Source organism: Trematomus bernacchii, unplaced genomic scaffold (assembly GCF_902827165.1).
Source record: "Trematomus bernacchii unplaced genomic scaffold, fTreBer1.1, whole genome shotgun sequence".
Classification (NCBI taxonomy): domain Eukaryota; kingdom Metazoa; phylum Chordata; class Actinopteri; order Perciformes; family Nototheniidae; genus Trematomus; species Trematomus bernacchii.
In genome coordinates, this window is record NW_022987528.1 from 104,889 (window position 1) to 116,290 (window position 11,402).

General features: G+C 39.0%; 1 protein-coding gene across 2 annotated transcripts; it reads left to right on the top strand.

Moving 5' to 3' along the window:
• The first annotated feature begins 329 nt into the window (after positions 1–329).
• Positions 330–10,866, top strand: vgll2a (vestigial-like family member 2a). Of its 2 annotated transcripts, none has more exons than XM_034121398.1 (4): positions 330–561; positions 4,998–5,229; positions 8,430–8,915; positions 10,213–10,866. In XM_034121398.1, exons 1-4 carry the CDS (start codon positions 484–486, stop codon positions 10,254–10,256), a joined length of 840 nt encoding a protein of 279 aa, XP_033977289.1. In that variant the 5' UTR covers positions 330–483; the 3' UTR covers positions 10,257–10,866. The 2 variants fall into 2 exon arrangements, with proteins under 2 accessions (XP_033977289.1, XP_033977297.1); XM_034121406.1 differs by having other exon boundaries at positions 10,405–10,866.
• Positions 10,867–11,402: the final 536 nt, after the last annotated feature.

Here is an 11,402-nt window from a genome sequence, read left to right on the forward strand (position 1 = left end):
GTTCCTTGTTTTTCTACTTAAAGTCATTCCATAGTATATAGTTGTTTTTAACATGATATGGACTTTCTTCCATCTATTCATCTTAAAAAAGTAAATAAATCAATAAAGTAAGAGTAGAAAAATGACAAAATGAATGCAGCAGTAACACGAGGCAAAATTATAAATGTTTTTGGCAAACAGATAATTAATTAAATCGCTAAATAGATGCCATGGTTTCGTGTCTCCGTAGTTAAAAGCTCGTTAAGGCAGAGGTGGAGCTCTGGCCTCTGATTGGCTGACGGGAGGCGTCAGGCTGGGTGTTTTTTGGGGGGAGGGAGGGTGAGGAGGGGGATCCTCTCAGTGCGCACAGCCGCGTGTAGTGCGTAAAGAGTGGGTAAAGAGCCGCACAGAGACCCTCTCCACGGCCGGGATTACCGCTTCCTCTCCGGCCGCTCAGACTTCTCTCTCAATGACTCTCGGTTCTTCTCCGTGATTCTGTTCGCCATGAGCTGCCTGGATGTGATGTACCAAGTGTTTGGACCTCAGCCTTATTTCAGCTCCTACAGCCCCTATCACCACCAGGTATGGACCACTTATTGCTTATAAACTCTTTTTAAATAGCCCTAACATGCACCGTGGGCTTTTAATTATTGTTATAATGTTCAGGAAACCTTATTTATAGGCGTTTACATCCACAAATTACAACTTTCTTGCGTGCAAATAAATAGGAGACAAAACAGCTCATACTGACACAAACTATGGATTCTATATTTAGAAAACGTATTAACTCAGTCCTTTAGATCACTTTATATATAATAATATAGTGTAATAAGCACTTTAAACACCATTAAAAGCAAGGCATTGACTGAAAGTGTGCGCAACTTGCGGAGAGGATCCAGTGCGTAAAGCTTCACGTTTGGAGCGATGTAAAACTTTTTTTGGGGTCACATGTTCACTTTTTTGCATTTCAATTGATATCACTTACCTTCTTTACTCTTGTACTTCAAACTGCAGTCAACAGATTGTTTGTTATTTCTATTTAAGCGGATTTTAGTTCGTTAAAAGTGTAAAAAAACAAGATTATTTCTGAAGTAAAAATCGCAGATGAGCTTTATTGCAGTCAAAACTGAAGGATATCATGCACCCATTAGTTCGTATACTTGTTTTTAAAGACTTTTGTCGAGTTTAAACATGAATTATTTATTATATCCTCACTTTTCTATTGGTTTAAGGCCAAACATAGTCCAGGATTTACAGCGTTATCTGCGTTAGACCTAATTTCCTGTATCGTTTTACAATGTTAAATGACCCATACTGTAATTAAGGGTTAAAATCAATGATCTGTCATCATGCCTTGACTGTTTTTTACAGCGTAACTGTGACATTAGTTGCGAAATAATAAGATGAATTTCACTTTCTAAAACATTTGTTTCTGCTTCATGACTGAACAGTTTGAGTGCAGCAGGGTTTTTTTTCTCCAGACTTGTTAAAGGTCTTTTTCACTCTCTTAAAACCTCTCGGTCAACATCCAGGGCATATTTCACATAGTGCCAAAACTCACTTTGTCTGCCACCGAAACAGACTCTGGATCAGCCAGTCTGCCCACAATACACACCATAGTTTTTAAATATATATATATAGATCACTATGTATTAGCAGTATTTATACAACAATATATTTTTTCTTGGAGAAGTTTGTCTAATGCATGTGTTATGATTATTATTTGTCCTTTAACTGTAATTTGAAGTAATATCATTTACAAATAGTTATTTTTTCATCTTTATCTGTCATATAAGTAAATCAAAAAGGGGAAAAGTACGAAAAAAAAGTGTATTTTCAGTGAGTGCAGCAGTAATGACATTCAAATATTTATCATTAAAAAAAGGTATATGAGAATATTTCGGTGTATATGTTAATATTTGCTTATAATAAAAGGTTGATGTCTTTTAACTTTTAACTATTTGAATTGATTTCATTAACATATAGGATATTCTGTACTTTTTTGTTCCTCTATTCATCATATAAGTACGTACAAATAAATAAAAAGTAAGAGCAGACGAAGTGACTTGTGTTTTTTAGTCATTGTGTCTATCAGTAAAAGGTGCAAAGTTAAAATATTTGAAAACAAATTGTACTCTAAATGATAATATACCTGTTTACTCCCATTCATAGTTTTGAGTATTAGGTGTAATTGGTGCTCATTAAAAACCACCAATGTAAAGAAAAAAGGTTTGTGAGAAAGCATATTTTATCATTGTTTAAATTTCCTTAGGAGGACACATCAGTTCATAATTCATGTCAGTTTGTACATAAATAGATGACACTGGCTTAGGTGGATTTATGTTCTACTACACACCTGTTGTCTCCTGAAACGGACATGTTTTTAACGAGGGTTAGAAGTCAAATATCACTTATTTGTTTAAGTCTTTATAGAAGTTAAACCCCCCCCCCCCCCCCTAAAAATGAATTTATGTATGCAAAATGGGCGGTGGTGGCGAAGTCCATAGGGACTTGGCTTGGCAACTGGAAGGTCACCAGTTCAAGTGCTCCCGAGGTGTCCCTGAGCAAGGCACCGTTCCCTACACTGCTCCCCGGGCGCCGTACATAATGGCAGCCCACTGCTCCTAACACTCGGATGGGTCAAATGCAGAGAAACCGTTTCGATACATAGTTCCTGTACTACGTAATGACAATAAGTGAATCTTCAATCTTCTTCAATCTTCAATCTTCAAAATGATAGTTCATAAAAGGGACTTTAGATAAACAGTTTGCATAATGCACCAGCACGTAAAATAGTTTTATTCTTATTTAAAGCTCATGTACTTCCAGCTTACCGTTGTGTCTTAATGGTTGAATGCACTTATTGTAATAAGCTTTTGCAAATCATTTGATTACATTTAGTTCATTTGAACACTGTGAACCACTCACACCCCTCCTATATGTTGCACATTTCTGGTCAACGCTAACTCTTTCAAATGTGCACAGATTTCCAGTTTAACTTATAATACTACTGAGAGCATTTCATCATATTTTTACGTTACTTAGTTTCTTTAAATATTTATATTTTTGTAAACATTTCTATTTACATTCATGTTAAAATATGTTTTATAACTTGGTCCTTTTCTTCCAAATTCATTCCTCTTACTGTGTCTTTGTTTGCACCAAATGCACCGACGCAAATTCCTATTACGCTTAAACCTACTTAGCAATACATCTGATTCTTATTCATAAAAGTAAGTACACATAAGGAAAAGTAAGTTAAAAAAGTGTATTTTCAGTGTGTGCAGCAGCAATGACTTACACAAATAGTACTATGTATGAGAATATGTCTGTGTACTTGCATACATTTGTCTAATTCATATGATATATATTATTATGTACATATAATAAAAGGTTCATCCAAGGTTTCATTTAAGTAAGATGATATATGTTGCACATTTCTGTGTTTTATAACTTGGTCCTTTTCTTACAAATGAATTCCTCTTACTGTGTCTATGTTTGCACCAAATGCACAAAAGCATATTCATATTGCGCTTAAACCTAGTTCAATCAGGAGAGACGGTTTTGATGAAAGAATACATATTTATTGCCAGGAATACACAAATTAATGTAATGGAGTTTTGGCGATTAGGCCCCGTTCTGCAGGAGTATCATTCGGGAGGGGAGAACCGATCCGATGAAACCCCCCCGGGGTCTAGATACTGGTGGTGGTGAATGGATAGTTGGGGTCGGTCTGAAGGGGAGTGGCTTAGCTTGACCCTGGTGGTGGTGAATGGATAGTTGGGTTCGGTCTGAAGGGGAGGGACTTAGCTTGACCCTGGTGGTGGTGAATGGATGGTTGGGTTCGGTCTGAAGGGGAGGGGCTTAGCTTGACCCTGGTGGTGGTGAATGGATAGTTGGGTTCGGTCTGAAGGGGAGGGGCTTAGCTTGACCCTGGATTCAGAGGGACAGGAGGTGAAAAGGGGCGGAGGAGGGTTGCGTCGAGTCACCTGAAATGACAACTGTCAGAGGGGGGAGAGCAGATTTAAATGATAGGCGCTATGATAGGCTTGTGAGAATAGAGCGAAGTGATTGGTTAAGCTGGGGAGTGACGCCCCCGATCACTTATTGAGAGGAGAGAGAGTAGTAACATAGACATAGTAAATGAATGGTTGAACTTCATTTGGCTATAAATCTGATTCTGATAAAAGTGTCAGGTCAATTAAATAATCGCTGTTGCAAATAATCTGAGCAAATGTTGTTCATTTTAATTCTGTGAACTCTGCACACACCCCTCTGTACATTTCTGATCTTTAAAATCTGCAGCTTTACACTTTCTAACAATTCACATATTTAATTTTTCAGAGCATTTTATCATATTTTTACTGTACTTAGTTTTTCCGAATATTTACAATTTTGTGAATATTTCTACTTAATTAGTAATTTTAAAATAGTTTTTATATCTCTATTTTATGATCTTTATCTTCCAAATGAATCCCTCTTACTTGGTGTTTGCACCAAAGAAAAAAAATCATATTATGCTTAACCCTGTAAAGCCCAAATATAGAAAAACATTAGAATTTATTTTCTTTTACCTTTCAGATGTTGTTGTAGGGAGCCTCTGGTGCAGAAATGAAATCAAATGTTTTACGTAAGACATAAGCTGCTCAAAATCTAATTTAATTAATGTATTCCACAATAACTAAATATGTACATGTTCTAGACATTGTAATAATCCCCCAAAAAATATTTGAGGCATTTTACTTACTTGAATCTGACAAATCCAGTCCAATAAAACAAAGAGAAATTGTGTGAGTGTATGCTCCAGAAGGCAGGACCTATAAACACATTTACTACCCAATAGCATTGTGAGGCTGAACAAAAGGACCTTTTGACGATGTAAATGTTGTCTCTTTTTTAGGATAGCTTAAAGTAATGTTGTAAAAACATTACAGGGTTAAACCTACTTGGCAATAAATCGGATTCTTATTCTGATAGAAGTTTCCGCTAATTGAAATGTACTGTAATGTCTTTTTCAGAAACTGGCCTTGTACACCAAAATGCAAGACCCCCAGGACAGCCGCCTCGGCCCCCCCGCCATCAAGGAGGAGGACAAGGAGCTTCCTCCGGGCGCCGAGTACCTGAGCTCGCGCTGCGTCCTCTTCACTTACTTCCAGGGAGACATCAGCGCCGTGGTGGACGAACACTTCAGCCGAGCGCTCAGCCATACGCCTGCATACCCGGCCTCCAGCAGCCACAAGGCCGTAAGAGGTGTGTGTGTCTGTGTGTGTGTGTGTGTGTGTGTGTGTGTGTGTGTGTGTGTGTGTGTGTGTGTGTGTGTGTGTGTGTGTGTGTGTGTGTGTGTGTGAGTGTGTGCGTGTGAGTGTGTGTGTTTGTGCACGTTCGTGTGTGTTGGAGGAGGGGCTCTGTAAAGAAGTCTGAAGGAAAAGGCAGATTTTTTTCGGCTGCGTACTTTCAAATTCTAGCACACTCGAGCTGGTTTCTCCATTCTTACCTACCCTACCTTTAAGTGCCCCGATAAACATTCATCTTTTTGTCATCTTGCAATATACTTATTTATAGAAATTGTTATCCACGCAATATTTAATTTAGTCTTAATGTACATTCTTTTATTTCATATTCTGTTCTTGCACACATCATATTCTATTGACATGTATATGGACTTTTTGCACTACTTTTTATTTTGTATTTTATTATATATGTTGCATTGTTGGAGGAGCTCAGGTCAGAGGAATGTCATTGCCATTTCTACACTGCAGCGTTGTGCACATGACAATGAAACCTTTGAAAAAAAACAACAAGTTTCAAGGCTTTATTGTCATGTGCACATTAGCTACCGTGTAGATATGGCAATGAACAACTGAAGTCACAGGCTCCTCCAACAGAGCAACATGAATATATAGAGGACATAGAACAAATAAAACAGATAAAATAGTGCAAGAGAATGTTTGGAGATGTGCAAGTAAATACAAATAAGTATTTAAGTGTTGTACCTCAGTGGGAGTCTGACAGTGTGGAGAAAAGACACTGAAAGACAGTTTTGAGCATCATCAGGACGCTTAATGTCAAAAGGGAAATCTATGAAATGCTTACATGTGTTTTTGGAAGTTCTCTTGTAGAAATTTGGTTTAATTTATTGTGTGTTTTATTCCTTTTGTCCTGGTTTTGATAGTGTGGGAATGAAGCTGTTCAAAGACACTATGATTTCCCCAGATTCAGTCACTTTGTCTTGGTCTCTGTACACTTCCATAAGGTAACATTAATGATTAATCATGGTGATGAAAAGATTAAGGAGAACTTTTTAAAATTGCAAAAAACGGTCAGTAATCAAAAAATAATCACCAGTTAATGTGACAGTGCAAAGTCTAGATGTAATGACACTTAACACACACACACACACACACACACACACACACACACACACACACACACACACACACACACACACACACACACACACACACACACACACACACACACACACACACACACACACACACACACACACTCTAGATGTGTCCGTCCCCCCTTATGTGCCCAATCCCCCCATGTGAATCATACCTGGCACACACAAGCACACACACACACACACACACACACACACACACACACACACACACACACACACACACACACACACACACACACACACACACACACAGAACAATTTGACACATGTCCCGCTCTTATGTGCCCATCCCCCCATGTGGATCACACCTGGCACACGCAATACATGTTCAGTGTCTATTCTCTGTATATGTACTGCAGTTGTTCATGTATACCAGTAGTCTGATTCAATATTTACAGTTTGAAAGGGTGTTCAATGAAATGTGGTGATTAATGGTTTTTGTGTTAATGTAATAGCAGTTAAAACAGGACCGGTCAAATTTGACCGCGAACACCAAAGTAAGGGAGGGGGAAAACGAAGACAATATGAGGGTTAAAGAAACAATCCTTGGAAATACTTTGAACTGTGCTATGAATTAAAAAATATTCAATTGCCATTTACATTTGACCAAAAATGTGCAGCACTCCAAATTATTAACCACAAACGAAAGAAAAATAGATCTAAAATATCAATCTGATATACACCGTCCTCTCTTTTAGCTTTCTGGATGTTGCACGTTTGATCTGAAGCGGCTCAGTTTGTTCTCCTATCAGCTGTGCTTTAATCTGACCTTAAAATACAAAAACGTGCATCGAAAATCACAACTTCATCAAGCGTGTAATAAGTAAAAAAAAAAGTGTTTCCATGGGGCTAGAATCATATATATTCTTACGATAAACATACGGACAACAGCTGGAGAAATAAAACATTTTGCCAGCCTCGGCTTGTGTTTATTCTACTGTCCGTTACTCCGTTGGCAGTTTGTCTCTCCTCTGACTTTGGGTTTGATTGAAATATAAAGTTTAAACAAATAGTGAGTTTGTGTAAATAATACCCGGCAAATATAGTATAACAATATGTTGAAATGCTTACATTCTTTTGTATGTTGCTGTAAGGAGTATTCTTTTAAAGTAGGATTTAATATTTGATGTGTTTCCGGCAAAATCTGAACTCATAATTTGCAGCGTTACACATTTTTAGTTAAATGTACATTTTATAGATTTTTTTTTTTTATTCCTTCCAAAGTTTATAAGCATTTCCAAGGAATTTTCTTTTATATTTTTTAACTGTCCACTTTCAATCCAAGCTAATGGTACATTACATCCCATAAAGGATCTTTATACCTCTTACTGTAAATACCATTTCAAAGGTTGTATTGATTATTTCTACGGGCTGTAATTAATGGTTGTTGCTGAACACTCAAGTAATATCTCCAAATGATTCATTTAAAGAAGAAACGTTTTAGGTAACAGCAACTATGTATGTCTTAAAGCCTCAGAAAAATATATATAAGTGGATCTTGCGATGAACAAACCACCTTCGAGGTCAAGACTGAGCCTTCAGCCTCAATAAACAAGCTTTTACTATAATAATATTAATAATAATAATAATAATAATAACGTACCTGTTGGGAAAATACTGAATGTACTCTTCCAATATCAGAGTACACATGATAACAAAGGTATCCCAACTGTAGCTGTGTGCATGACAGGATGTTTGATTACCTAGAAGAGCATCAGGACTGTTTGAGGCATATGATAGCTATGTGATTAACATGATGATTCAGCCTCTATGGAGATAGACATATGACAAGCATGATCATTTCTGACGTGGAGCTAATCTGAAGTAAACATTGAATATTGCTTTCTATTCCTCCATCTTGTGACTGTGTAACTCCCTCTCTTGTATATCAGTGTGTGTCCCCGGTGTGTCAGGGAACAAAACCCTCTCTCTTTTCCTCCGTACCCACATCTCTAAAAACGGGGGTACAACGGAGCTGATCCAGATTTGCTGTCGATATGACGTAATAGTGATAGTTTTCTAACAGTACCTGTGCTTGCAGATGGATCATTCCCGATGAACCAGAGAAGTTTCCCTCCGTCCTTCTGGAACAGCTCCTACCAGCCGTCCTCCTCGCTGGGCAGCGCTCTCTCCTCTCCTCACTCAGAGCTCTCGTTCCCTGGGGACCCGTACGCCTCCTCCTCCTCCCTGCACAGCCACCTCCACCAGCCCAGCCCCGACTCCTGGCACCCGTCCCACCACCACCACCATCACCACCACCACCCTTACTCACTAGGGGGCGCTATAGGCAGCCAGGGATCGGCGTACCCGCGTCCGGGGGTTCACGAGATGTACAGCACGGCGTTCGATCCTCGGTATGGATCCCTGTTGGTGCCGTCGGTGAGGAATCATCACCGCATGACGTCTGGCAGCTCGGTGCCCAGCGCCTCGCCCTGCGACCTGGGGGGGAAAGGAGAGTCAGGGACGAGTTCATGGAGCGGCGCTTTCACTGGAGCCGGAGCGGAGATCGGACTCAACATGGACACAGGTAATGTCAATGTTTCACATAAAATGTAGCCTAACATCAATGGGCTTTACAATCAACAATGGGTACAGCACACAACATCTTCTGTCCTTTAAATGAGGTAACAACTAAAATGGGGTTTTAAAAGATCAAAAGTGGATGTTTTCCTCTTACAGGACCGACATATGTGCAATAGATTTACTAAGATACACATATAACAATAGAAAAACTGTCCTACAATATAGAGAAACAGAATGGTATCATCCGTCAGATTTATGACAATTTGTTGGCTTTCCTCAACGTGCTAAGCCAAGAGTTTTAGGTCAAATCAAACACCAAAGACTTCGGTAAAGAACCTGTCATGGCAGTCTTTTTAGAACTTAATACAACATAAATAAGGCCTGTGGTTTTAGGGGGTATATAGAGGTGTTATCAAGCCTTGAGCTTATTCTTTGTCAGCAAACATCTAAAACCCATAAGACTAGTATGTTGGTCTTGGACAATGGTTCTTCACCTGTTCACAACTCCTTATATGCTTATTTTTCTGATTAAGAATTGAACAATTATACAAAACAATCTTTGCCTGAAGTTCTCTCAACAATCTTACCACTTACATATTCCATTTGAATAGTTAATACATTAAAACCCTATTAACGTTGAGCTAAGTCAGAATCGTTTGGCGAATGCACTCCAAAGACCAGGTGCTGCTAGTGGAAATTACAATTATTGATGATAATAAGATGACCGCACAGTCAGCTATTTTATGATTTGACAGTATAACATAATCTTACACGTTCTCAACCAGGTCATTAAAATGATCGGACCCTATTGTGCGGTCATTACATCTTCAACAAATGTGAAAACCACCATTGGAAGCAGGCAAAAGTTGCAGCAGATTGAGATGCATTTTCACTCTTTAACATTGGTTAAATCATTGCTTGATTGGGTCCACACCTGTCTGTTAAATGTTCAACCCTACTCATTATTGTTGAAGTGTTTGAATAAAAGCAGACATTCAGTACGACCACGTAGCAAAGTAACCCCTTGAAAAAGCTTGAATACCAGATTTAAATGAGCATTTCTTTCCCCCTGCCTCAGATCGGCTTACCACAAGTGGTTTGAACCAACAAACTGACTGTCAATCAGCACCTTAACACCAGCTGTCAACTTCCTTTTCTGTTGCCGCCTTTGCTTTCATCCCCTCTCTGCCTCGGGCAATTCCTCCTGCTTTTATCAACATGACATGAGCGCTTCTTTTTCTAATCTCCCTTTTCTTTTTTCCTTCCACTGTGTCCTCCTTTCTTTCCCTTTACTCTCTCAGGTCTTCAGGCACAGGATAAGAGCAAAGATTTGTATTGGTTTTAGAGCCTGCTGAGACTCTTCCTCCCCCCCCCCCCCCTGCTTGACTCCTTTCCTTCACTCCTTTGTTGCTCTTCTGATATTATGGGACAGAGAAATTGACAATCTTTCAGACGGCCGTTTTGTGCTGTAACTGCTTCTGGTCTACTTGCAGCTCGGTATTACGGAGGACTTTGCAGCAGCAGCAGCAGCTAATTGTGGATACAAAACGAGCGTGGAAACAAAAGTGGACTCACGGAGGAACGAGAGAAACTGATCTTGACGGATGTGCTCAAAGACAAGACTCTTTGTGCCCCTGTAACAGGCAGGGACAACATTCCTAAACTGGAAAAAGACTGGGGACGGACGGACAGAGACATGTGTTGTCAAAAAACTCCAAAGACAAGCGCCTGAAGGACTTGGCAGGACTTGCCTCACTGGGACAACTGGGCAACAGACACTGGGAGAGTTGTGGCTGGAGGAAAGGCCGTGTTGGTGTTGAGAAAGGCCGCACAGCAAGAATTTGGCAGACTGAAAAAAGTCCAAACACTCTGGTTTACATGGAGTATTGGTTCAATGTCAGTATTTTATGGCACTGTAAAAGTTAAATTAAACAGTTTTGACTGATTACGAAATATATTTAAGTAATGATTTCACAAGGTGTTTAAAGTGACAGCTGCAAACGTTTGAGCGTGTTAAATCAAAATGAAGTGTGCTCAAAAATGTCAGACGAAACTGCGTATGAAATGTATTTATAAGTGTGCGGTCGGTGAACACAATTGCCTCGCAAACCATCAATGCACGAAAGAAATGGAGGGGATTCTGACAGCTGCAAAAGATCCAGGAAGACAGAAAAATAATCATTATATTTTCTCTTTGTGAAGTAGGCAGTAGCAAAGTACGATTTTGACGCTGTTTGTGGCGAGACTGATTGTATAGAAAAAGGACATATTTGTATTTTAGCATGGATTTGCAAGTTAATTAACATCTTCACAACTATGGGAACATCTTTGATAATTGAGTTGTACATTAACTATTTCAATTTAAGATCACTCGAAGAAAAAGTCACTGTAATTATTGCTAGAAAAACAATTAATTGACAACAATTTTGATAAACAATCAATCACTTTCATCAGGCACCAATAGTTATGCTGCTTTTTCTCTATTTTATAT

Excerpts from the sequence above, each read along its gene's own strand:
- vgll2a (XM_034121398.1), top strand. The coding sequence starts at position 484 with ATGAGCTGCCTGGATGTGATGTACCAAGTGTTTGGACCTCAGCCTTAT. Across the intron at positions 562-4,997 it reads ACAGCCCCTATCACCACCAG|AAACTGGCCTTGTACACCAA; the intron begins GTATGGACCACT and ends TGTCTTTTTCAG. Across the intron at positions 8,916-10,212 it reads CGGACTCAACATGGACACAG|GTCTTCAGGCACAGGATAAG; the intron begins GTAATGTCAATG and ends TTACTCTCTCAG.